Source organism: Salvelinus fontinalis, chromosome 23 (genome assembly GCF_029448725.1).
Source record: "Salvelinus fontinalis isolate EN_2023a chromosome 23, ASM2944872v1, whole genome shotgun sequence".
Taxonomy (NCBI): Eukaryota; Metazoa; Chordata; class Actinopteri; order Salmoniformes; family Salmonidae; genus Salvelinus; species Salvelinus fontinalis.
The window spans coordinates 23,610,340-23,637,829 of NC_074687.1; the positions used below are offsets into that span (position 1 = coordinate 23,610,340).

General features: G+C 44.1%; 1 protein-coding gene across 2 annotated transcripts in view; it reads right to left on the reverse strand.

Moving 5' to 3' along the window:
- LOC129821050 (leishmanolysin-like peptidase) overlaps positions 1-26,461 on the reverse strand; it is a 30,590-nt gene extending 4,129 nt beyond the window's left edge. For both annotated transcript variants that reach the window (XM_055878292.1, XM_055878291.1), the window contains exons 1-13: positions 26,120-26,461; positions 25,680-25,777; positions 25,543-25,573; positions 25,272-25,354; positions 22,742-22,859; positions 16,860-17,038; positions 16,560-16,665; positions 16,305-16,399; positions 16,021-16,138; positions 15,723-15,830; positions 8,571-8,647; positions 8,234-8,344; positions 140-272 (exon numbers count right to left, since the gene is read on the reverse strand). In XM_055878292.1, coding sequence (XP_055734267.1) covers positions 140-272; positions 8,234-8,344; positions 8,571-8,647; positions 15,723-15,830; positions 16,021-16,138; positions 16,305-16,399; positions 16,560-16,665; positions 16,860-17,038; positions 22,742-22,859; positions 25,272-25,354; positions 25,543-25,573; positions 25,680-25,777; positions 26,120-26,242 — 1,380 coding nt within the window. In that variant the 5' untranslated portion in view covers positions 26,243-26,461. The remainder of the gene's footprint in view (positions 1-139; positions 273-8,233; positions 8,345-8,570; positions 8,648-15,722; positions 15,831-16,020; positions 16,139-16,304; positions 16,400-16,559; positions 16,666-16,859; positions 17,039-22,741; positions 22,860-25,271; positions 25,355-25,542; positions 25,574-25,679; positions 25,778-26,119) is intronic.
- Between the last annotated feature and the right edge of the window lie 1,029 nt (positions 26,462-27,490).

Here is a 27,490-nt window from a genome sequence, read left to right on the forward strand (position 1 = left end):
ATCTTATCCTCTGTAGTGGTCCAATAGGTTTCTGACACAGACTCTTGCTCGCGTCATGTTATCACTGGGTGTATTGTCATAGCCTCGATTTCTAGGCTTTGTGACTATGAAGGATGGCATTGCGGGACTTGCATTTTACCTGGTAGTCCAGGGGTAGGTCCTGAGGGTACTTCTGCAGGTTGCAGACGGCCACAGCCAGCTGGTCCTGCCTGCAGGTGAGCTGGAGGGGTGTGGCTCGCACTGTGTCACAGTAAAGGGTCACCACTTTACGACTGAAAATCAATAACTCATGAGGGTTAGGTCAGGTTGAGCCACAGTTTCTCATTTAAAATGTTTTTATTGTTGTTGCTGTTGGTTACAGTGAATTTCTAATCGAGTTTAAGTGTCAAATGGCTTGGTGTTTGGGTTCACAGAAATGTTGACATATGGGTTGTTCCATTTGATTTCAGTCACTTTTAGACTGCATGCCTTTTGATTGGAACAAAACTTTCCATACACATTTGCCCATGGTAGAAATGGTCAGAAAGAGACTTTGGGGGACCCGAATGCAAAAAACATTTAGGAGACAGAGGTGCTCAAAGTTGATCCATTTTGAATTGCCCACTCTACCATGAGACATCTACATCTTTATCAATGGAAAAGAGAAACAGTTGAGTTTGATATCATTTAAAAGCTTATAAAAACAGGGTTGTCAAACTATTTTACATTTCTTGATAAAAAAATTTATTAAAGTAATTTTTTATCCTTTAACGTCAATTGTCACAAAATGCGTAAACTACGCTCGGCCGTGGCTTGCTATATAAAGCAGGCAGACAGGCATCCAGTTACTGTTTGATTGAATGTTAGAATTGGCCAAACGAGTGACCTAAGCGACTTTGAGCATGGTATGAACGTCGGTGCTATTTGGCAGAATTCAGTATCTAAGAAACGGCCGCCCTCCTGGACTTTTCAAGCATGACAGTGTCTAGGGTTTACCGAGAATGGTGAGACAAACAAACAAGCATCCAGTCAGCGGCAGTGCTGTGGCCAAAAACAACTTGTTGGTGAGAGATGTCGAAGGAGAATGGCAAAAATAATGTAAGCTAACAGGCGGGCCACAAACAAATAACAGCGCAGTACAACAGTGGTGTGCAGAACGGCATCTCGGGACGCAAAACTTGTTGATTTTTGTCATGAATGGGCTATTGCAGCAGATGACCACACCGGGTTATCAGCTAAAATTAAGAAGGAGCAGCTCCAGTGGGCACGCGATCACCAACACTGGACAATTGAGGAGTGGAAAAACATTTGCCTTAGCAATCTCACTGGAATAAAGACCTCCTCCATTCCTGCCATTATTGAAAGAGATTGTGATACCTCACATCTCAAAATAGGGCTACTTAATGTTAGATCCCTCACTTCCAAGGCAGTTATAGTCAATGAACTAATCACTGATCATAATCTTGATGTGATTGGTCTGACTGAAAGATGGCTTAAGCCTGATGAATTTACTGTGTTAAATGAGGCCTCACCTCCAGGTTACACTAGTGACCATATCCCCCGCGCATCTCGCAAAGGCAGAGGTGTTGCTAACATTTATGATAGCAAATTAAAATGGACAAAAAAAAAATTATAACTACGTTTTCGTCTTTTGAGCTTCTAGTCATGAAATCTATGCAGCCTACTCAATCACTTTTTATAGCTACTGTTTACAGGCCCCCTGGGCCATATACAGCGTTCTTCACAGAGTTCCCTGAATTCCTATCGGACCTTGTAGTCATGGCAGATAATATTCAAATTTTTGGTGACTTTAATATTCACATGGAAAACTCCACAGACCCACTCCAAAAGGCTTTCGGAGCCATCGTCGACTCAGCGGGTTTTGTCCAACATGTCTCCGGACCTACTCACTGCCACAGTCATACTCTGGACCTAGTTTTGTCCAGTGGAATTAATGTTGTGGATTTTAATGTTTTTCCTCCTAATCCTGGACTATCGGACCACCATTTTATTATGTTTGCAATCGCAACAAATAATCTGCTCAGACCCCAACCAAGGAGCATCAAAAGCCGTGCTATAAATTCTCGGACAACCCAAAGATTCCGAGATGCCCTTCCAGACTCCCTCTGCCTACCCAAGGACGTCAGAGTACAAAAATCAGTTAACCACCTAACTGAGGAACTCAATTTAACCTTGCGCAATACCCTACATGCAGTCGCACCCCTAAAAATGGCACCACACCAAGCTGGAAGTCTTCCGACTAGCTTGGAAAGACAGTACCGTGCAGTATCGAAGAGCCTGCTGCTCGATCATCCTATTTTTCCAACTTAATTAAGGAAATTTAGAACAATCCAAAATGTATTTTTGATATTGTCGCAAAGCTAACTAAAAAGCAGCATTCCCCAAGAAAGTATGGCTTTCACTTCAGCAGTGATAAATTCATGAACTTTTGAGGAAAAGATACTTGGCCCTATTCCAACTAAACTACTGAAAGCTGCTTCCTGTGCTTGGCCCTCCTATGTTGAACATAATAAACGGCTCTCTATCCACTGGATGCGTACCAAACTCAATAAAAGTGGCAGTAATAAAGCCTCTCTTGAAAAAGCCAAACATTGACCCACAAAATATAAAAAACTAAAATCGGCCTATATTGAATCTCCCATTCCTCTCAAAAATGTTAGAAAAAGCTGTTGCGCAGCAACTCACTGCCTTCCTGAAGACAAACAATGTATATGAAACGCTTCAGTCTTGTTTTAGACCCCATCATAGCACTGAGACTGCACTTGTGAAGGTGGTAAATTACCTTTTAATGGCGTCAGACCGAGGCTCTGCATCTGTCCTCGTGCTCCTAGACCTTAGTGCTGTTTTTGATACCATCGATCACCACATTCTTTTGGAGAGATTGGAAACCCAAATTGGTCTACACGGACAAGTTCTGGCCTGGTTTAGATCTTATCTGTCGGAAAGATATCAGTTTGTCTCTTTGGATGGTTTGTCCTCTGACAAATCAACTGTACATTTCGGTGTTCCTCAAGGTTCCGTTTTAGGACCACTATTGTTTTCACTATATATTTTATATCTTGGTGATGTCATTCGGAAACATAATGTTAACTTTCATTGCTATGCGGATTAGAGGTTGACCGATTATGATTTTTCAACGCCGATACCGATTATTGGAAGACCCAAAAAAGCCAATACCGATTAAATCGGACAATTTTTTTAATGTATTTGTAATAATGACAATTACAACAATACTGAATGAACACTTATTTTAACTTAATATAATACATCAATAAAATCAATTTAGCCTCAAATAAATAATAAAACATGTTCAATTTGGTTTAAATAATGCAAAAAAAAAGTGTTGGAGAAGAAAGTAAAAGTGCAATATGAGCCATGTAAGAAAGCTAACGTTTAAGTTCCTTGCTCAGAACATGAGAACATATGAAAGCTGGTGGTTCCTTTTAACATGTGTCTTCAATATTCCCAGGTAAGAAGTTTTAGGTTGTAGTTATTATAGGAATTATAGGACTATTTCTCTCTATACGATTTGTATTTCATATACCTTTGACTATTGGATGTTCTTATAGGCACTTTAGTATTGCCAGTGTAACAGTATAACTTCCATCCCTCTCCTCGCCGCTACCTGGGCTCAAACCAGGAACACATCGACAACTGCCACCCTCGAAGCAGCGTTACCCATGCAGAGCAAGGGGAACAACTACTCCAAATCTCAGAGCGAGTGATGTTTGAAACGCTATTAGCACGCACCCCGCTAACTAGCTAGCCATTTCACATCGGTTAGACCAGCCTAATCTCGGGAGTTGATAGGCTTTAATTCATAAACAGCAGAGCTGCTGGCAAAACGCACGAAAGTGCTGTTTGAATGAATGCTTACGAGCCTGCTGGTGCCCACCATCGCTCAGTCAGACTGCTCTATCAAATCATAGACGTAATTATAACATAATAACACACAGAAATACGAGCCTTAGGTCATTAATATGGTCGAATCCGGAAACTATAATTTCGAAAACAAAACGTTTATTCTTTCAGTGAAATACGGAACCGTTACGTATTTTATCTAACGGGTGGCATCCATCAGTCTAAATATTCCTGTTACATTGCACAACCTTCAATGTCATAATTACGTAAAATTCTAGCAAATTAGTTTGCAATGAGCCAGGCGGCCCAAACTGTTGCATATACCCTGACCCTGCGTGCAATGAACGCAAGAGAAGTGACACAATTTCACCTGGTTAATATTGCCTGCTAACCTGGATTTCTTTTAGCTAAATATGCAGGTTTAAAATATATACTTTGGTGTATTGATTTTAAGAAAGGCATTGATGTTTATGGTTAGGTGCACATTGGAGGAACGACAGTCCTTTTTCGCGAATGTGCACTGCATCGATTATATGCAACGCAGGACACGCTAGATAAACTAGTAATATCATCAACCATGTGTAGTTATAACTAGTGATTATGATTGATTGATTGTTTTTTATATGATAAGTTCAATGCTAGCTAGCATCTTACCTTGGCTTCTTACTGCATTTGCGTAACAGGCGTGCTCCTCGTGAGGCAGGTGGTTAGTGTGTTGGACTAGTTAACCGTAAGGTTGCAAGATTGAATCCCTGAGCTGACAAGGTAAAAATCTGTCGTTCTGCCCCTGAACAAGGCAGTTAACCCACCGCTCCTGGGCCGTGTTCTTACCTGACTTGCCAAGTTAAATAAAGGTTTAAAAAAATAAAAATCGGCATCCAAAATTACCGATTTCCGATTGTTATGAAAACTTGAAATCGGCCCTAATTAAATCGGCCATTCCAACATGCCACACCTCTAATGCGGATGACACACAGCTGTACATTTCGATGAAACATAGTGAAGCCCCAAAATTGCCCTCGCTAGAAGCCTGTGTTTCAGACATAAGGAAGTGGATGGCTGCAAATGTTCTACTTTTAAACTCGGACAAAACAGAGATGCTTATTCTAGTTCCCAAGAAACAAAGAGATCTTCTGTTAAATCTGACAATTAATCTTGATGGTTGTAAAGTCGTCTCAAATAAAACTGAAGGACCTCGGCATTACTCTGGACCCCGATCTCTCTTTTGACGAACATATCAAGACTGTTTCAAGGACAGGTTTTTCCATCTACGCAACATTGCAAAAATCTGAAACTTTCTGTCCAAAAATGATGCAGAAAAATTAATCCATGCTTTTGTCACTTCTAGGTTAGACTACTGCAATGCTCTACTTTCCGGCTACCCAGATAAAGCACTAAATAAACTTCAGTTAGTGCTAAACACGGCTGCAAGAATCTTGACTAGATCCCAAGAATGTGATCACATTACTCCAGTGCTAGCCTCTCTACACTGGCTTCCTGTTAAGGCAAGGGCTGATTTCAAGGTTTTACTGCTAACCTACAAAGCATTACATGGGCTTGCTCCTACCCATCTTTCCGATTTGGTCCTGCCGTACATACCTACATGTACTCTACGGTCACAAGACGCAGGTCTCCTTACTGTGCCTAGAATTTCTAAGCAAACAGCCGGAGGCAGGGCTTTCTCCTATAGAGCCCCATTTTTATGGAACGGTCTGCCTACCCATGTGAGAGACGCAGACTCGGTCTCAACATTTAAATCTTTATTGATGACTCATCTCTTCAGTAGGTCCTATGATTGAGTGTAGTCTGGCCCAGGAGTGTGAAGGTGAACGGAAAGGCACTGGAGCAGCGAACCGCCCATGCTGTCTCTGCCTGGCCGGTTCCCATTTCTCCACTTGGATTCTCTGCCTCTAACCCTATTACAGGGGCTGAGTCACTGGCTTACTGGTGCTCTTCCATGCCGTCCCTAGGAGGTGTGCATCGCTTGAGTAGGTTGAGTCACTGACGTGATCTTCCTGTCCGGGTTGACGCCCCCCCCTTGGGTTGTGCTGTGGCAGAGATCTTTGTGGGCTATATTCGGCCTTGTCGCAGGATGTAAAGTGGGTGGGGTTATATTCTGCCTGTTTGGCCCTGTCCGGGGGTATCGTCAGATGGGGCCACAGTGTCTCCCGACCCCTCCTGTCTCAGCCTCCAGTATTTATGCTGCAGTAGTTTGTGTCGGGGGGCTAGGGTCAGTATGTTATATCTGGAGTATTTCTCCTGTCTTATCCGGTGTCCTGTGTGAATTTAAGTATGCTCTCTTTAATTCGCTCTCTCCCTTTTTCTTTCTTTCTTTCTCTGTCTCGGAGGACCTGAGCCCTAGGACCATGCCTCAGGACTACCAGGCCTGATGACTCCTTGCTGTCCCCAGTCCACCTGGCCGTGCTGCTGCTCCAATTTCAACTGTTCTGCCTGCGGCTATGGAACCCTGACCTGTTCACCGGACGTGCTACCTGTCCCAGACCTGCTGTTTTCAACTCTCTAGAGACAGCAGGAGCTGTAGAGATACTCTAAATGATCGCCTATGAAAAGCCAACTGACATTTACTCCTGAAGTGCTGACCTCTTGCACCCTCGACAACCACTGTGATTATTATTATTTGACCCTGCTGGTCATCTATGAACATCTTGGCCATGTACTGTTATAATCTCCACCCGGCCCAGCCAGCAGAGGACTGGCCACCCATCATAGCCTGGTTCCGCTCTAGGTTTCTTCCTAGGTTCTGGCCTTTCTAGGGAGTTTTTCCTAGCCACCGTGCTTCTATACCTGCATTGCTTGCTGTTTGGGGTTTTAGGCTGGGTTTCTGTACAGCACTTTGTGACATCAGCTGATGTAAGAAGGGCTTTATAAATAAATTTGATTGATACATTTGATTGATTGCCCAGTTCCTGTTGCGTCATGCTGATGGCAAAGTCAGGATTTGGCATAGCAGCATGAGGCCATGGCCCCATCATGCCTGATGTCAATGGTACAGGCTGGTGGCGGTGGTGTAATGGTGTGGGGAATGTTTTCCTGGCACACGTTAGGTCTCTTGATACCAATTGAGCTCAGCATGAATGTACCGCCGTCCAATCTGCAGCAACTGCATTATGCCATCGCGTCAGCATGGACCAACATCCCTGTGGAATGTTTCCGACACTGTGTAAAATCCAATCCCCCTTGGTCTCCTGAGTGGCGAAGCGGTCTAAGGCACTGCATCTCAGTGCTTGAGGCGTCACTACAGACCCAGGTTCGATCCCAGGCCGTGTCACAACTGGCAATGACAGGGAGTCCCATAGGACGGCACACAATTGGCCCAGCGTCGTCCGGGTTAGGGGAGGGTTTGGCCAGGGGGGGCTTTACTTGGCTCATTGTGATCTAGCGACTCCTTGTGGTGGGCTGGGCGCCTGCAGGCTGAATTCAGTCGTCAGTTGAACGGTCTTTCCTCTGGCACATTGGTGCGGCTTGTTTCTAAATTAAGCGGGTGGGTGTTAAACTGGGGAGAAAAAGGGGGGTACATATATAAATATGATTTTAAAACAATTCCAATCTCCAAAGAATTTACGCTGTTCCGTACTAGATGGGCGTACCTAACTGGTCGGTGACTGTATATTTCTATGATTTCAATAGGTTTCCTGTGGAAGATTGACAGTATAATTTAAAACTGATATTTCCATTCGAGTCAACATTCTCTGATGTGTGGGCCTCCAACCATCTTTGTGCTACCATTTGAAAGTTGAAATGTAAAGTTGTTTTCCCATTTTAGTACATTTTTCAGCCAAAACATGACACCCACCCTGTACTCAAAAGCATACTGTGTCTTATCCGAACAACAAACACTTCAGATTATGTAAAATAAGGTCTAAACTACAAGATATGCTAAAATGTAAAAAGGTCATGCCTTTTTAGATAATTGATGTTTAAAAAGGAAAATAGAAAATGTTTATTAAAAAATATATTTTTCAAGAAATTAGCAAATAGTTTCACAACCCTGTTTATAAGCTTTTAAATAATATCAACCATTTATCTTCTCAAGTGATGAAGAAATTGATGTCTGGTGGTAGGGTGGGGTATGCAAAAATGGGTCAACTTTGAGCACCTCCATCTCCTAAATGTTTTAGCATTCAGGTCCCACTTCTACCATGAGCAAATATGTATAGAATGTTTCGTTCAAATCAAATGGGTGCGGTCAAAAGGTGATTGAAATCAAGTGGAATGACCCATATGAGACACGGGTGTGTCGGCTAGTAATACTTTAAATTCGTTTAGGGGCATGCTATGTTCTTAGAAGTTTAGATGTTTCAGTCAGTTGTGTATAGTAAGAAACCTAAACTCAGATTAGATAGCCCCTTACCTCTGACGTTGCCTTTCAATCCAGAATTTACAGCTCTTCATCACAAAGTCACAGCCCAGGCCCTTGCCCCAGTCCAGCCTCTCTGCCATGCTGTAGTTGGCTCTGTACCAACTAGAGAAAACATAGATGATGGGTAACATTGTACATCAAGTCAGGTAAACTCTTGAACTTCAATACAAATCGTATGTCAAAGTCAAGTACCTTCAATCACACCAATGCACACCAATTCCCAATAAAAAAGAGCCTTCATGTTGTTTAATAGTCAAAGCTCTTGAAATTACATAAAAGGTCAAAGTCATTATTTTCTTGTATTCCATATAACAGTCTGCAACCCTACCCTGTGTCTTCCATGATGGCCAAGGTGAGCCTAGAAAACACTCTGTTCTGGGTGTGAGATCCAGTCATTGCTTCATTCTGTTATCAATACAAACAGGATAAGTATTTATTATAATGAATAGATTAATAATGAACCTATATGAGCGCATACACTGATTGTACAAAACATTAATAATACCTTCATAATATTGTGTTGCATCTCCTTTTGCCCTCAGAGCAGCCTCAATTCATGGACTCTACAAGGTGTCAAGCATTCCAAAGGGATGCTGGCCCATGTTTACTCTAATGCTTCCCAAAGTTGTGCCAAGTTAACTGGATGTCCTTTAGGTGGTGGACTATTCCTGATACACACAGGGAACTGTTGAGCATGAAAAACCCAGCAGCATTGCAATTCTTGACACACTCAAACTGGTGCGCCTGGCACCTACTACCATAGCCCGTTCAAAAGGTAGTTAAATATTTTGTCTAGCTCATTCACCCTCTGCATGGCACACATACACAATTCATGTATCAATTGTCTAAAGGCTTACAAATCCTTCCTTAAACTTTCTCCTCCCCTTCATCTACACTGATTTAAGTGGATTTAACAGGTAACATTGGGGTTGCAAAGGGTCGGAAACTTTCTGGAAGTTTTCCGTGGGAATTTAAGCTCGGGAATTTGGGGAATTTTGCAAAAAATAAAGTTAGCTTACTGAACTTTTTTTGTGGGATACTCTTTTTGTACATAATGTTGCCGCTACCGTCTCTTATGACCGAAAATAACTTCTAGACATCAGGACTGCGATTACTCACCACAGACTAGCAGAACCCTTTTTCTTCTTTCACGACTATGACGAGCCCGAGGATATACGGCTCACTCGGGAACAGGCCCCGAGCCCTGTGATTTGCGTGAAGAGGAGGTGCAGAAAGAGAGGCCGGAGAGTGGGATGCCTGCTGAGAAGTCGGAGGCGATCGAATAAACCCCCACTTCCTAAATTCTTCTAGCAAAAATGCAATCTTTGGACAATAAAATGGACGAGTTATTGGGAAGATTAAACTACCAACGGGACATTAAAAACTGTAACATCTTATGCTTCACGACAACAATATCAACATACAGCTGGCTGGTTATATGATGTACTGGCAGGATAGAACAGCGGCGTCTGGTAAGACAAGGTGGTCTATGTATTTTTGTAAACAACAGCTGGTGCACGATATATAAGGAAGTCTCAAGCTATTGCTCGCCTGAGGTAGAGTTTCTCATGATAAGCTGCAGACCACATTACCTACCGAGAGAGTTTTCATCTATATTCTTTGTAGGTGTTTTACATACCACCACAGTCAGAGGCTAGCACTAAGATAGCATTGAATGAGCTGTATTCCGCCATAAGCAAACAGAAATACGCTCACCCAGAGGCAGCGCTTCTAGTAGCCGGGGACATTAATGCAGGGAAACCTAAATCAGTTTGACCAAATTTCTATAAGCATGTTAAATGTGCAACTAGAGGTAAAATAACTCTGGTCCACCTATACTCCAAACACAGAGACACATACAAAGCTCTCCCTCGCCGTCCATTTGGCAAATCTGACCATAATTCCATCCTCCTGATTCCTGCGTACACACAAAAATTAAAGCAGGAAGCACCAGTAACTAGATCAATAAAAAGTGGTCAGATGAAGCAGATGCTGGAATATGTTGCGGGATTCCTCCGATGGCATTGAAGAGTACACCACATCGATCACTGGCTTCATCAATAAGTGCACCAATGATGTCATCCCCACAGTGACCGTACGTACATACCCCAACCAGAAGTCATGGATTACAGGCAGCATCTGCACTGAGCTAAAGGCTAGACCTGCCGCTTTCAAGGAGCGGGACTCTAACCCGGAAGCTTATAAGAAATCCCGCTATGCCATTCCGACGAACCATCAAACAGGCAATGCGTCAATACAGGACTAAGATCGAGTCGTACTACACCGGCTCTGACGCTCGTCGGATGTGGCAGGGCCTGCAAACCATTATAGACTACAAAGGGAAGCACAGCCGAGAGCTGCCCAGTGACACAATCCTACCGGACAAGCTAAACTACTTCTATGCTCGCTTCGAGGCAAATAACACTGAAACATGCATGAGAGCAACAGCTGTACCGGAAGACCGTGTGAACACGCTCTCCGCAGCCGATGTGAGTAAGATCTTAAGACAGGTCAACATTCACAAGGCCGCAGGGCCAGATGGATTACCAGGACGTGTACTGCGAGCAAGTGCTGACCAACTAGCAATTGTCTTCACTGACATTTTCAACCTCTGTCAGAGTCTGTAACACCAACATGTTTTAAGCAGACCACAATAGTGCCTGTGCCCAAGAACACTAAGGTAACCTGCCTAAATGACTACTGACCTGTAGCACTCACGTCTGTAGCCATGAAGTGCTTTGAAAGGCAAGTCATGGCTCACATCAACATCATCATCCCAGAAACCCTAGACCCACTCCAATTTGCATACTGCCCCAACAGATGATACAGACTCTAATTGCACTCCATTCATTGACTATTCATTGACTACAGCTCAGTGTTCAACACCATAGCGCCCTCAAAGCTCATCACTAAGCTAAGGACCCTGGGACTAAACACCTTCCCCTGCAACTGGATCCTGGACTTCCTGACGGGCCGCCCCCCCCCAGGTGATAAGGGTAGGTAACAACACATCCGCCACGCAGATCCTCAACACAGGGGCCCTTAGGGGTGCGAGCTCAGCCTCCTCCTGTACTCCCTGTTCATTCAGGACTGCACAGCCAGGCACGACTCCAACACCATCATTAAATTTGCCGATGACACAACAGTGGTAGGCCCGATCACCGACAACAACGAGACAGCCTATAGGGAGAAGGTCGGAGTGCCCGGACAACAACCTCTCCCTCAACGTGATCAAGACAAAGGAGATGATTGTGGACTACAGGAAAAAGAGGACCAAGTACGCCCCCATTCTCATCGACGGGGCTGCAGTGGAGCAGGTTGAAAGCTTCAAGTTCCTTGGTGGCCACATCAACAAACTAACATGGTCCAAGCACACCATGACAATCGTGAAGCGGGCACGACAAAACCTATTCCCCCTCAGGAGACTGAAAAGATTTAGCATGGGTCCTCAGATCCTCAAAAGGTTCTACAGCTGCACCATCGAGAGCATCCTGACTGGTTGCATCACTGCCTGGTATGGCAACTGCTCGGCCTCCGACCCCAAGGCACTACAGTGGGTAGTGCAAACGGCACAGAACAACACTGGGGCCAAGCTTCCTGCCATCCAGGACCAGGCGATGTCAGAGGAAGGCCCTAACAATTGTCAAAGACTCCAGCCACCCTAGTCATAGACTGTTCTCTCTACTACCACACGGCAAGCGGTACCAGAGCACCAAGTCTAGGTCCAAAAGGCTTCTAAACAGCTTTAACTCCCAAGCCATAAGACTCCTGAACATCTAGTCAAATGGTTACCCAGACTATTTGCATTGCCCCCCCTCATCACCACTGCCACTATCTGTTGTTATCTATGCATAGTCACTTTAATTAACTCTACCTACATGTACATACCACCTCAACTAACCGGTGACCCGCACAATGACTATGTACTGGCACCATCTTGTATATATTGTTATACTGCTGCTCTTTCTTTACTTTTATCTCTTATTCTTATCCATATTTTTTTGAAACTGCACTGTTGGTTAGGGGCTCGTAAATAACAACTGTAAGGTCTACCTACACCTGTTGTATTCGGCGCATGTGACTAATAAAATTTGATTCAATTTGACATACGGCAATTCTAGATCTTGTGGCATATTTTGGTTAAACTATCCCCAATTCAATGGAATTGCAACACTCTGCATGCACAGTGCATTCTTCCATCACATGTACAGCTGATTCTCAAGATCTTGCATACTAATGAGATGCTATTGAACCCACACTACTACACTGTCTGAGCCAAGGACTATATGCTTTCTGGTAAGTTTTGATTACAATACTGTGTGGGTGAATATATTTTATACGACATACATCATTTTGTTAACTAGTAAATAGTAGCCTAGAGCAAAGTGTGGTTAAATAATTTCTAACTTGTTAACAATTTCTGCTAGTTTGTTTTTGCTACAATGTGGGTTTTAGCTTGCTTGTTGAGCCTGCTAACTGAGGAGTGTTAATTCACCTGTTTCCATACATGTTTCATTTAAAAACATTTAGCTTACAAAAGGCGATGTTTAATCTAACTGCTCAACTATTTATCTGTACATGGAATTGTATTTGTTTTTTTTACTCATTTGTTTCTAATCTTTACAGGAAAATGCCATGGGCACTATCTGATGTTTGGAGACATTTCACTGCAGCTAATGTAGAAGGAAAAGCTGTGTACATTTACAAATACTGTGCCAAATCATATGTGAAGAATGCAACAAAGACGCAAAATCATCTGGCCAAGTGCATAAAGTTCCCTCAGAGCTCACAACAAGCAACCTCTGACAAAAGTCCCTCTACTTCCATTCAAGGTGAAAATGATGAATCAGACACCTTATCGATAGCAACAGCTCATGGTCCTCCTGGAATCAGAAGTTTTTTTGACTCAATGAAGGAACGTAGTCAAAGAAATGCTGATGAATGTCTTGCTCGAGCTGTGTACACAACTGGTTCATCTCTGATGCTGACAGGCAATGTGTATTGGAAGAGATTTCTGAATGTTCTTTGCCCAGCATACACCCCTCCAACCAGACATGCTTTATCTACTAATTTGCTGGAGGCAGAGTTCAACAGAGTTCAAGTGAAGGTCAAGCAAATCATAGAGAAAGCAGACTGTATTGCAATCATCTCTGATGGGTGGTCGAATGTTCGTGGGCAAGGAATAATTAACTACATCATCTCCACTCCTCAACCAGAATTCTACAAGAGCACAGACACAATGGACAACAGACACACCGGTCTCTACATTGCAGATGAGCTGAAGGAAGTCATCAATGACCTTGGACCACAGAAGGTATTTGCACTAGTGACAGACAATGCTGCGAACATGAAGGCTGCTTGGTTTAAAGTGGAGGAGTCCTACCCTCACATCACACTCATTGGCGGTGCTTGCTCATGCATGGAATCTGCTCCTCAAGGACATCATGGCTCTGAAAACAATGGATACACTCTACAACAGAGCCAGGGAAATGGTTAGGTATGTGAAGGGTCATCAAGTTCTAGCAGCAATCTACCTCACCAAGCAAAGTGAGAAGAATACGAGCACCACATTGAAGCTGCCCAGCAACAACCGTTGGGGTGGTGTTGTCATCATGTTTGACAGTCTCCTGGAGGGGAAGGTCTGTCTCCAAGAAATGTCAATATCACAGTCTGCCAATATGGACAGCCCCATCAAGAGGATCCTCCTGGATTATGTATTTTGGGAGAGAGTGGTAAGCAGCCTGAAACTCCTGAAATGTATAGCAGTAGCCATTGCACTGATTGAGGGAGACAATGCCATCCTGTCTGATGTTCAGACTCTGCTTGCAGATGTACAAGAATAAATCCGTACTGCTTTGCCCACTTCACTGTTGCTCCAAGCAGAGGAAACTGCAGTTCTGAAATACATCAAAAAGCGTGAAGACTTCTGCCTGACACCCATACACGCAGCAGCGTACATGTTGGACCCCAAGTATGCTGGCAAGAGCATCCTGTCTGGTGCAGAGATCAACAAGGCCTATGGTGTCATCACTACCGTGTCTCGCCACCTTGGCCTGGATTAGGGCAAGGTTCTTGGCAGTCTGGCGAAGTACACTTCCAAGCAAGGGCTTTGGGATGGAGATGCAATATGTCAGTCGTGCCAACATATCTCAACAGCCACCTGGTGGAAGGGACTTTGTGGATCTGAGGCTCTTTCCCCTGCTGCCTCCATCATCCTCCAAATCCCACCAATATCAGCCACCTCAGTTTGGGAACACACACATCAAAGCACGCAACAGGCTGACTAATACAAGGGTTGAAAAATTGGTGGTCTACGGGCAAATTTGAGGCTTTTTGAGCCTGACAACGAGCCATCCTCAACAAGGTTGGAAAGTGACAGTGAAGATGAGGCCTCAGAGTCTGATGTTCAAGAGGTGGACATTGAAGAGGTCCAGGGGACATGGAGGCCTGAGAGGAAGACAACCAAAGCTTTAGTCTCCAGACTATCATTTTTTAGATGTATATTGAAAACATTTCTGGGAGATGCGATGGATCATTGGGGATCATTCAATATTCCCTTTATTTTGTTGTTCAGTGAAATCATCCCATGTGAAGAGTCAACTAATTTTATGAAAGTTCAATTCGTAACAAAAAAAAAAAAATTCTTCAATTGGAAGGATTTAATCATTTGCAATTGTCTACTTATGATCAGGTAACAGGTTTATGTTTCTGTCTCTATATGATATGGTAAATATATCCAATGCAAAAAACATCTACATTTAAATGATTTTAATATGCATATATTTTCGTTAACTCCCGTGGGAATTAACAGGAATATATGTAAAGTTTCCACCTTTAAATATTCCCCAAAATGTGCAACCCTAGGTGACATCAATAAGGGATCATAGCGTTCACTGTGATTCACCTGGTCAGTCTATGTCTTGGAAAGATCAGGTGTTCCTAATGCTTTGTACACTCAGTGTTAATGCTGATGATGAGTAATGAACTATTGCTAAGAAATACATGAAGAATTCACAATAGCTATACAGACTATGAAACTGAGTGAAAGGGTAATTACATTTACGTGCTTCTACACCTGCATTGCTTGCTGTTTGGGGTTTTAGGCTGGGTTTCTGTACAGCACTTTGAGACATCAGCTGATGTAAGAAGGGCTATATAAATAAATACATTTGATTTGATTTACATTTTAGTCATTTAGCAGATGCTCTTATCCAGAGACATACAGTAGTGAGTGCATACATTTTAATACATTTTTCATACTGGCCACCGTGGGAATTGAACCCACGACCCTGGCGCTTGCGCCATGCTCTATCACCTGAGCTATAAGGATATGGCGTGGTTAAGTCTATATCAGGAATTCCAGTTCAGACACCAGTTCTAGTAGGCTAAGTAAAGCTATAACACACATGTAGGCTGCACATACTGTACAGAACAGTAAAAACTAAGCACAGTACAATGCAAACTGCAGCCCTTCTGTTACCTCTAGTAGCCTCTTCTCCCAGTGGTTTAGCTCAGTACCCATCCCTCCCTGGTTCTCCAGCTCCATACCCTCCAGGATGGGACAGCCAAAGTGTCTCCTCGCCTCTTCCTGCAAACACATGCAGGGGTACAGGACGCGAACATTAACCACATTACAGGACAGTGCAGCACAACAATAACACATTAGCATAACACCGCACAGAACAACACAGCCTCTACAATGGCACATATCTACCAATGACAAATACATGTAAATACATGATTCAACAGGGAGGAGCTTAAAAGCAGAATTTTTTTACCACAACACGCGGTGTCACTAGAAGATGAACTTCATGTCGGACCATCACGCCACCACGGATGTCCCATAATCGAGTCACTTTACGTATCACTGCATCACTCCACTGATACAGGCCTAAACTATAATAGAAAGCAAAAGTTCTCTCAAACATCAACATGATTTTAGAAACATATAATAATTTTTCTGTTGTGCATCGTATTTTCATCTAGGCCTGGTGCTTATTGCAAAAAGCGCAATTCTAAAAACACAGCCTGACAGTGGAGGATAATGATTAAGTATACATACCTCTCGTTGAATGCTGGTAGTCCACTTGCAAACCGAGGTGTCAGAGGCCTGCCATCATCATCGTGATAAAATGCGAACAGCCCTGCAGAAAAACCCTGTTGGACAGACGTTAAAGAAATTAATTAAATAACATTACTCAATCAATAATGAAATCTGTGTTGGACATGTTTAATTCATTATGGTATTTACTTAAGTCATTCATGACTAGCTTCACCCCAATAGGAATAAAAAGTAGATTGTTTCCAATGCACTCACCAGGGCGTGTATGACTTCGTGTTTGACGGTTGACAGCATACCCTCAAACTCCTGAGGTTGGGTGGATATCATATTGGGGCACAGGTTGGCATATCCAGCAATGGGTCTAAAAAGGTAAAGAAAGTGAAACTGACATAAAATATCATTGGGTTAAAAGACCTATTCATGGGCTACCATGTCACCTACCAGACCCAATCAGTAGCTACGGCAATCTGGAATAGACTAAGATCCCGTTATAATCCTGTAAAAAATATATTCAAAGGGTTAACCAGGTGTGTTTAAAGAGTGTTGGAGGCTTACCTGTCCAGCTCAGACTCCAGTTGACAGTATGCAGCATAGGCCACAATGTTCTCCTGTCCACAGCGTTCTGTAGTCACCCCACTGACGTAGAGGACAAAGTCAGCTCCCTCCACCCCCTTACCGTCCGGAGTCCCTGCTGAGCCACACGACCTCCCTGTCTCGCTGCACACCTTGCATTGCTGGAATTTATATATACATAATTGCATTTTTATTTAAAACAGGAAAATCGCATTGAAGCCCAGTTCTCGTTTACAGGTAAGTCCTGAAATACTTTACCTTGCATTGCTGGAAATCACACAATGCACGTAATACAGTAAAATCATCAAACTACAGTACTCAAGAATACCATCAGCCAACATTTCTATATGCCTACCAGTTGAGCTATATACACTGCTCAAAAAAATAAAGGGAACACTTAAACAACACAATGTAACTCCAAGTCAATCACACTTCTGTGAAATCAAACTGTCCACTTAGGAAGCAACACTGATTGACAATAAATTTCACATGCTGTTGTGCAAATGGAATAGACAAAAGGTGGAAATTATAGGCAATTAGTAAGACACCCCCAAAAAAGGAATGGTTCTGCAGGTGGTGACCACAGACCACTTCTCAGTTCCTATGCTTCCTGGCTGATGTTTTGGTCACTTTTGAATGCTGGCGGTGCTTTCACTCTAGTGGTAGCATGAGACGGAGTCTACAACCTACACAAGTGACTCAGGTAGTGCAGTTCATCCAGGATGGCACATCAATGCGAGCTGTGGCAAAAAGGTTTGCTGTGTCTGTCAGCGTAGTGTCCAGAGCATGGAGGTGCTACCAGGAGACAGGCCAGTACATCAGGAGACGTGGAGGAGGCCGTAGGAGGGCAACAACCCAGCACAGGACCGCTACCTCCGCCTTTGTGCAAGGAGGTGCACTGCCAGAGCCCTGCAAAATGACCTCCAGCAGGCCAAAAATGTGCATGGCGGTCAATCGGCCTGTATCGAATCTTCCATTTCTCTCAATTTTAGAAAAAGCTGTTGCGCAGCAACTCACTGCCTTCCTGAAGACAAACAATGTATACGAAATGCTTCAGTCTGGTTTTAGACCCCATCATAGCACTGAGACTGCACTTGTGAAGGTGGTAAATGACCTTTTAAATGGCGTCAGACCGAGGCTCTGCATCTGTCCTCGTGCTACTAGACCTTAGTGCTGCCTTTGACACCATCGATCACCACATTCTTTTGGAGAGACTGGAAACCCAAATTGGTCTACACGGACAAGTTCTGGCCTGGTTTAGATCTTAACTGTCAGAAAGATATCAGTTTGTCTCTGTGAATGGTTTGTCCTCTGACAAATCAACTGTACATTTCGGTGTTCCTCAAGGTTCCGTTTTAGGACCACTATTGTTTTCACTATATATTTTATCTCTTGGGGATGTTATTCGAAAACATAATGTTAACTTTCACTGCTATGCAGATGACACACAGCTGTACATTTCAATGAAACATGGTGAAGCCCCAAAATTGCCCTCGCTAGAAGCCTGTGTTTCAGACATAAGGAAGTGGATGGCTGAAAACTTTCTACTTTTAAACTCGGACAAAACAGAGATGCTTGTTCTAGGTCCCAAGAAACAGAGATCTTCTGTTAAATCTGACAATTAATCTTGATGGTTGTAAAGTCTCCTCAAATAAAACTGTGAAGGACCTCGGCGTTACTCTTGACCCTGATCTCTCTTTTGACGAACATATCAAGACTGCTTCAAGGACAGGTTTTTCCATCTACGTAACATTGCAAAAATCAGAAATTTTCTGTCCAAAAATGATGCAGAAAAATGTATCCATGCATTTGTTACTTCTAGGCTAGACTACTGCAATGCTCTACTTTCCGGCTACCCGGATAAAGCACTAAATAAACTTCAGTTAGTGCTAAATACGGCTGCTAGAATCCTGACTAGAACCAAGAAATTTGATCATATTACTCCAGTGCTAGCTTCCCTACACTGGCTTACAAGGGCTGATTTCAAGGTTTTACTGTTAACCTATAAAGCGTTACATGGGCTTGCTCCTACCTATCTTTCCGAGTTGGTCCTGCCGTACATACCTACATGTACTCTACGGTCACAAGACGCAGGCCTCCTAATTGTCCCTAGAATTTCTAAGCAAACAGCTGGAGGCAGGGCTTTCTCCTATAGATCTCCATGTGAGAGACGCAGACTCGGTCTCAACCTTTAAGTCTTTACTGAAGACTTATCTCTTCAGTAGGTCATATGATTGAGTGTAGTCTGGCCCAGGAGTGTGAAGGTGAACGGAAAGGCTCTGGAGCAACGAACCGCCCTTGCTGTCTCTGCCTGGCCGGTTCCCCTCCACTGGGATTCTCTACCTCTAACCCTATTACAGGGGCTGAGTCACTGGCTTACTGGTGCTCTTTCATGCCGTCCCTAGGAGGGGTGCGTCACTTGAGTGGGTTGAGTTACTGATGTGATCTTCCTGTCTGGGTTGGCACCCCCCCTTGGTTTGTGCTGTGGTGGAGATCTTTGTGGGCTATACTCGGCCTTGTCTCAGGATTGTAAGTTGGTGGCTGAAGATATCCCTCTAGTGGTGCGGGGGCTGTGCTTTGGCAAAGTGGGTGGGATTATATCCTTCCTGTTTGGCCCTGTCCGGGGGTATCATCGGATGGGGCCACAGTGTCTCCTGACCCCTCCTGTCTCAGCCTCCAGTATTTATGCTACAGTAGTTTGTGTCGGGGGGCTAGGGCCAGTTGGTTATATCTGGAGTACTTCTCCTGTCTTATCCAGTGTCCTGTGGGAATTTAAGTATGCTCTCTCTAATTCTCTCCTTCTTTCTTTCTCTCTCTCGGAGGACCTGAGCCCTAGGACCATACGTCAGGACTACTGGGCATGATGACTCCTTGCTGTCCCCAGTCCACCTGGCCTTGCTGCTGTCCCAGTTTCAACTGTTCTGCCTGCAGATTATCGAACCCCTACCTGTCCCAGACCTGCTGTTTTCAACTCTTAATGATCGGCTATGAAAAGCCAACTGACATTTATTCCTGATTATTATTTGACCATGCTTGTCATTTATGAACATTTTGAACATCTTGGCTCTCTCTAATTCTCTCCTTCTCTCTTTCTTTCTCTCTCTCTCTCGGAGGAACTGAGCCCTAGGACCATACGTCAGGACTACCGGGCATGATGACTCCTTGCTGTCCCCAGTCCACCTGGCCTTGCTGCTGTCCCAGTTTCAACTGTTCTGCCCGTGGTTTTTGAACCCCTACCTGTCCCAGACCTGCTGTTTTCAACTCTTAATTATCAGCTATGAAAAGCCAACTGACATTTATTCCTGATTATTATTTGACATGCTTGTCATTTATGAACATTTTGAACATCTTGGCCATGTTCTGTTATAATCTCCACCCGGCACAGCCAGAAGAGGACTGGCCACCCCTCATAGCCTGGTTCCTCTCTAGGTTTCTTCCTAGGTTTTGGCCTTTCTAGGGAGTTTTTCCTAGCCACCGTGCTTCTACACCTGCATTGCTTGCTGTTTGGGGTTTTAGGCTGGGTTTCTGTAGAGCACTTCGAGATATTAGCTGATGTACAAAGGGCTATATAAAATAAACTTGATTGATTGACTAAATTGACTATGCCTTTAAACAGCTTGGAAAATTCCAGAAAATGATCTCATAGCTTTAGAAGCTTCTGATAGGCTAATTGACATCATTTGAGTCAATTGGAGGTGTACCTGTGGATGTATTTCAAGGCCTACCTTCAAACTCAGTGCCTCTTTGCTTGACATCATGGGAAAATCAAAAGAAATCAGCCAAGACCTCAGAAAACAAATTGTTGACCTCCACAAGTCTGGTTCATCCTTGGGAGCAATTTCCAAATGCCTAAAGGTACCACATTCTTCTGTACAAACAATAGCACGCAAGTATAAACACCATGGGACCACATACCCATCATACCGCTCAGGAAGGAGACACGTTCTGTCTCCTAGAGATGAACGTACTTTGGTGCGAAAAGTGCAAATCAATCCCAGAACAACAGCAAAGGACCTTGTGAAGATGCTGGAGAAAACAGGTACAAAAGTATCTATATCCACAGTAAAACGAGTCCTATATCAACATAACCTGAAAGGCCGCTCAGCAAGGAAGAAGCCACTGCTCCAAAACCGCCATAAAAAAGCCAGACTACGGTTTGCAACTGCACATGGGGACAAAGATCGTACTTTTTGGAGAAATGTCCTCTGGTCTGATGAAACAAACAGAACGATTTGGCCAAAATGACCATCATTATGTTTGGAGGAAAAAGGGGAGGCTTGCAAGCCGAAGAAAACCATCCCAACTGTGAAGCACGGGGGTAGCAGCATCATGTTGTGGGGGTGCTTTGCTGCAGTTGAGACTGGTGCACTTCACAAAATAGATGGCATCATGAGGGAGGAAAATTATGTGGATATTGAAGCAACATCTCAAGACATCAGTCAGGTAGTTAAAGCTTGGTCGCAAATGGGTCTTCCAAATGGACAATGACCCCAAGCATACTTCCAAAGTTGTGGCAAAATGGCTTAAGGACAACAAAGTCAAGGTATTGGAGTGGCCATCACAAAGCCCTGACCTCAATCCTATTGAAAATGTGTGATTTGTGGGCAGAACTGAAAAAGCGTGTGCGAGCAAGGAGGCCTTCAAACCTGACTCAGTTACACCAGCTCTGTCAGGAGGAATGGGCCAAAATCCACCCAACTTATTGTGGGAAGCTTGTGGAAGGCTACCAAAAACGTTTGACCCAAGTTAAACCATTTAAAGGCAATGCTGCCAAATACTAATTGAGTGTATGTACACTTCTGACCCACTGGGAATGTGATGAAAGAAATAAAAGCTGAAATAAATCTCTACTATTATTCTGACATTTCACATTCTTAAAATAAAGTGATGATCCTAACTGACCTAAGACAGGGAATTTTTACTAGGATAAAATGTCAGGAATTGTGAAAAACTGAGTTTAAATGTATTTGGCTAAGGTGTATGTAAACTTCTGACTTCAACTGTATATGAGTTTTTTTATGTTTTATTGCTAGGACTAAACGGAATGAGCAGGGGGACACAGAGGAATGTGAAGTGTGAAGACCGATGTGGCTGGAATTCAAATCCCACGCAGACAGTTGGATCATGTGCGTGTTGAGGACGGTTTCAGTTTAACCTTGTTTAGTCTCATTGAGATAATCTCTTTTACAAGAGAGCCCTGTTGAAGATAGCAGCAGGAGGCAATGGTAGCAAGCCAGGTGAGTAGGTAACATATAGAGGAAACAGAGTGGAGCATGGAGGCTAACTATTATGTCTTCAGGCTAAGTCAAATAATACTGTATTTAAAGTGATTAAATAGATGTCTAAAGGAACAATAACATCGCTGGTTAAAAAGGCCAAGCTTAAAAAGGTGAGAAACAAGCAATAGAGGTAGTTTAGAAGACAAAAGCTTCTGGACTGTCTTAAACGACCCATGAACCAGAAGTGCTAATCTTGTTTGAGGCTGTCAGGTCAGTGAGGCCACCCTCAGTTCTGCACACAACCTCAAAGTGGGACAATAGGCACTCCAACCTAAGCCCTATCATAATTCAAATTTCACTGAGCTGCATTAGCTAATCCCAAAACTACAGAATGGTCCACAGGTGCCTGGTGGTACATTGTCCCTATGCGTAGAGGAACAGTGGAAGGACTGGCACCTATAATGATGATGTACTTTCCATGTTTTATTAATAACAAATCATTACCAGAAATCACATGTTCATAACAGCGACCAATAACAGTGACTAAGTAAGTTACTTGAGACCTGGTATTACTAATAACTAGTCTATCAACCAACCTACTTTGTCACTACACCTCATGTTCCAATTTCCGTGGCGTAGACTGACCTGCAGATGATGGTCAGGAACAATGACGGGTCCACACTTAGTGATGTCTGCACATGCTCCCTGGCAGTAGCGGTGAGGGTCATCTTTCTTCCTCAGATACTGATTGGTCACACATTGTCTGAACAGAAACACATTTTATAATGCAAGAGAAAGATGCATGAACTGAACCTCTTGACTTATCGAGCCTTGCATTAATGACTTGACATAGCTTAGCGTGCCCTTTAGATATTCAATATATGAGAAGCATTCAGTGTTTTTGGCCTATTCAACAATATAGATTATCTAGACACATCTTAAAATGCTACACTCACTACCTCAACTGAATTACAAACATTAAACTATTTTATTGTCTTCTTGAAATGAGAACATGTTCTTGAACCGCGTTGGAGGGTGACCATGTCAGTGGACCGCGTTGGAGGGTGACCATGTCAGTGGACCGCGTTGGAGGGTGACCATGTCAGTGGACCGCGTTGGAGGGTGACCATGTCAGTGGACCGCGTTGGAGGGTGACCATGTCAGTGGACCGCGTTGGAGGGTGACCATGTCAGTGGACCGCGTTGGAGGGTGACCATGTCAGTGGACCGCGTTGGAGGGTGACCATGTCAGTGGACCGCGTTGGAGGGTGACCATGTCAGTGGACCGCGTTGGAGGGTGACCATGTCAGTGGACCGCGTTGGAGGGTGACCATGTCAGTGGACCGCGTTGGAGGGTGACCATGTCAGTGGACCGCGTTGGAGGGTGACCATGTCAGTGGACCGCGTTGGAGGGTGACCATGTCAGTGGACCGCGTTGGAGGGTGACCATGTCAGTGGACCGCGTTGGAGGGTGACCATGTCAGTGGACCGCGTTGGAGGGTGACCATGATCTTGGACCGCGTTGGAGGGTGATCATGATCTTGGACCGCGTTGGAGGGTGACCATGTCAGTGGACCGCGTTGGAGGGTGACCATGTCAGTGGACCGCGTTGGAGGGTGACCATGTCAGTGGACCGCGTTGGAGGGTGACCATGTCAGTGGACCGCGTTGGAGGGTGACCATGTCAGTGGACCGCGTTGGAGGGTGACCATGTCAGTGGACCGCGTTGGAGGGTGACCATGTCAGTGGACCGCGTTGGAGGGTGACCATGTCAGTGGACCGCGTTGGAGGGTGACCATGTCAGTGGACCGCGTTGGAGGGTGACCATGTCAGTGGACCGCGTTGGAGGGTGACCATGTCAGTGGACCGCGTTGGAGGGTGACCATGTCAGTGGACCGCGTTGGAGGGTGACCATGTCAGTGGACCGCGTTGGAGGGTGACCATGTCAGTGGACCGCGTTGGAGGGTGACCATGTCAGTGGACCGCGTTGGAGGGTGACCATGTCAGTGGACCGCGTTGGAGGGTGACCATGTCAGTGGACCGCGTTGGAGGGTGATCATGTCAGTGGACCGCGTTGGAGGGTGATCATGATCTTGGACCGCGTTGGAGGGTGATCATGATCTTGGACCGCGTTGGAGGGTGATCATGATCTTGGACCGCGTTGGAGGGTGATCATGATCTTGGACCGCGTTGGAGGGTGATCATGATCTTGGACCGCGTTGGAGGGTGATCATGATCTTGGACCGCGTTGGAGGGTGATCATGATCTTGGACCGCGTTGGAGGGTGATCATGATCTTGGACCGCGTTGGAGGGTGATCATGATCTTGGACCGCGTTGGAGGGTGATCATGATCTTGGACCGCGTTGGAGGGTGATCATGATCTTGGACCGCGTTGGAGGGTGATCATGATCTTGGACCGCGTTGGAGGGTGATCATGATCTTGGACCGCGTTGGAGGGTGATCATGATCTTGGACCGCGTTGGAGGGTGATCATGATCTTGGACCGCGTTGGAGGGTGATCATGATCTTGGACCGCGTTGGAGGGTGATCATGATCTTGGACCGCGTTGGAGGGTGATCATGATCTTGGACCGCGTTGGAGGGTGATCATGATCTTGGACCGCGTTGGAGGGTGATCATGATCTTGGACCGCGTTGGAGGGTGATCATGATCTTGGACCGCGTTGGAGGGTGATCATGATCTTGGACCGTGTTGGAGGGTGATCATGATCTTGGACCGTGTTGGAGGGTGATCATGATCTTGGACCGTGTTGGAGGGTGATCATGATCTTGGACCGTGTTGGAGGCTGATCATGTTAATGGCCCGTGCTGGAGGGTGATCATGTTAATGGCCCGTGCTGGAGGGTGATCATGTTAATGGCCTGTGCTGGAGGGTGATCATGTTAATGGCCTGTGCTGGAGGGTGATCATGTTAATGAACTGTGCTGGAGGGTGATCATGTTAATGAACTGTGCTGGAGGGTGATCATGTTAATGAACTGTGCTGGAGGGTGATCATGTTAATGAACTGTGCTGGAGGGTGATCATGTTAATGAACTGTGCTGGAGGGTGATCATGTTAATGAACTGTGCTGGAGGGTGATCATGTTAATGAACTGTGCTGGAGGGTGATCATGTTAATGAACTGTGCTGGAGGGTGATGGGAGGTGAGAACATTACCTGCTGAGTAATACAGGTCCTGCTTGCCGGCGAACCTGAAATGCCTTCTGTAGATAATCAATTGCTTGTGGAAAAAGTGTATCCTGTAGAAAACAAAAAGGCAGTGTTTATTAACCAGCCTCCAGTTAAAAAGGACACACAACATAATATTAGCCAGCAGCAACAAAACTTCACAAAGGTAACATTGTCATAGCCATGATAGACATGACAATATACCTATTGTCCTGTATGTCAATGGAAAATATATCTGACCTCATTCACACAAACATACCTTCACAAGTCTTCTTTTATTTGAAGTTAACCTTTGGAAGAAGACAACATGTATTTATAATAACCAGCTTACAGTAAAGCCTGGCACACACTTACATTACAAACTGACAACTCTATAGTAAGAAAAAATGTACTTACTTGTCCACACTTGAATCATAAATTATCGTTATCTTCAATTGTTTATCAGAGCTTCTTTTGGTTAATCTTTCAGACTTCAGGTACACTTTATGGACAACCTACAAGAAACATTGTTGAAAGAAAAGTAGCGGTAGTAATGTATTATCATGTAGAAAGAATTTGAGGTCGGTGTTATACTAGATTTAATTTGATACAGCGCTCTTCGTGTAAATAATAAATGTAATTGCATGCAATAAATTAACATTTCTATTTAAAAAAGTTCACCTTTGTGTAATGTAACATTTTCAACAGGGCCCAGCCCCCAAAATACCCATCACCCCTACTCGGTACTTTTTAACAATCTACCTAATACGCCCCTATTGCCATGGCTCGAGCGCCCCACGCAAAGTACCTCAGCTATGTATCAGTGCCTTACGAGAAAATAACTGGTAAGCACTCACCTCCGACGGAGATGGAACTTGATGTTTACACGTATGACAATGCACAAACAGAAATAGAAGAGAGAAGGTGCAGATACGGCTCAATGACCCAAGCTTCCAAAAGCGTATCAGCTCTGTCGCCATCTTATGTCCAGCGAAGCTGACACCAGTAGTGATTGAACTCCTGTTTCATAATCACAGCGCACAGAGAGAACGATGCCCCTCCACCACTATGTTATTGATAGGTATATATCTCATTAGGCCGGCGAAACCAATGCAGTTTGCCCGTGTGTTGCTAGCTTTAGCCTTTAGTTTAGCTGCTAGTGCTTAGTCTTACATCATCACTTCCGGGTCGTCAGATTTCCCTGAAAAAAGCTTCACAACAAAAGTTTGCCATCTTAACAATACATGGGGAGCTGCATGCTCGACATTTACTGGGGTGCTGTACATTATAAACCTACCCAGTATTGAAGGCTTGGCTTGACAATCTCCAAATGTCATTAAACCTTTTGATGTTTTGTTTCAGATGTCTCTTTCCAGTCATGAAATGGCTGCTACACAGTTTGGATTGATATATATATATATATATATATATATATATATATATATATATATATATATTTATATATATATATATATATATATATATATATATATATATATATATATATATATATATACACACACACACAGTACCAGTAAAAAGTTTGGACACACCTTCTCATTCAAAAGTTTTTCTTTATTTTTACTATTTTTACATTGTAGAATAATAGTGAAGACATCAAAACTATGAAATAACACATATGGAATCATGTTAAACAAATCAAAATATATTTTATATTTCAGATTCTTCCAAGTAGCCACCCTTTGCCTTGATGACAGCTTTGCACGCTCTTGGCATTCTCTCAACCAGCTTCACCTGGAATGCTTTTCCAACCATCTTGAAGGAGTTTCCACAAACACTGAGAACTTGTTGGCTGCTTTTCCTTCACTCTGCGGTCAAACTCATCCCAAACCATCTCAATTGGGTTGAGGTCGGGTGATTGTGGAGGCCAGGTCATCTGATGCAGCATTCGATCACTCTCCTTCTCTCCTTCGTATAAGGTCAAATAGCCCTTATACGGCCTGGAGGTGTGTTGGGTCATTGTCCTGTTGAAAAACAAATGATAGTCCCACTAAGCGCAAACCAGGTGGGATGGCGTGTTGCTGCAGAATGCTGTGGTAGCCTGCTGGTTAAGTGTGCCTTGAATTCCAAATAAATCAGACAGTCACCAGCAAAGCACCCCCACACCATCACACCTCCTTCTCCATGGTTCACGGTGTAAACCACACATGCGGAGATCATTCGTTCACCTACTCTGTGTCTCACAAAGACACAGAGGTTGGAAACAA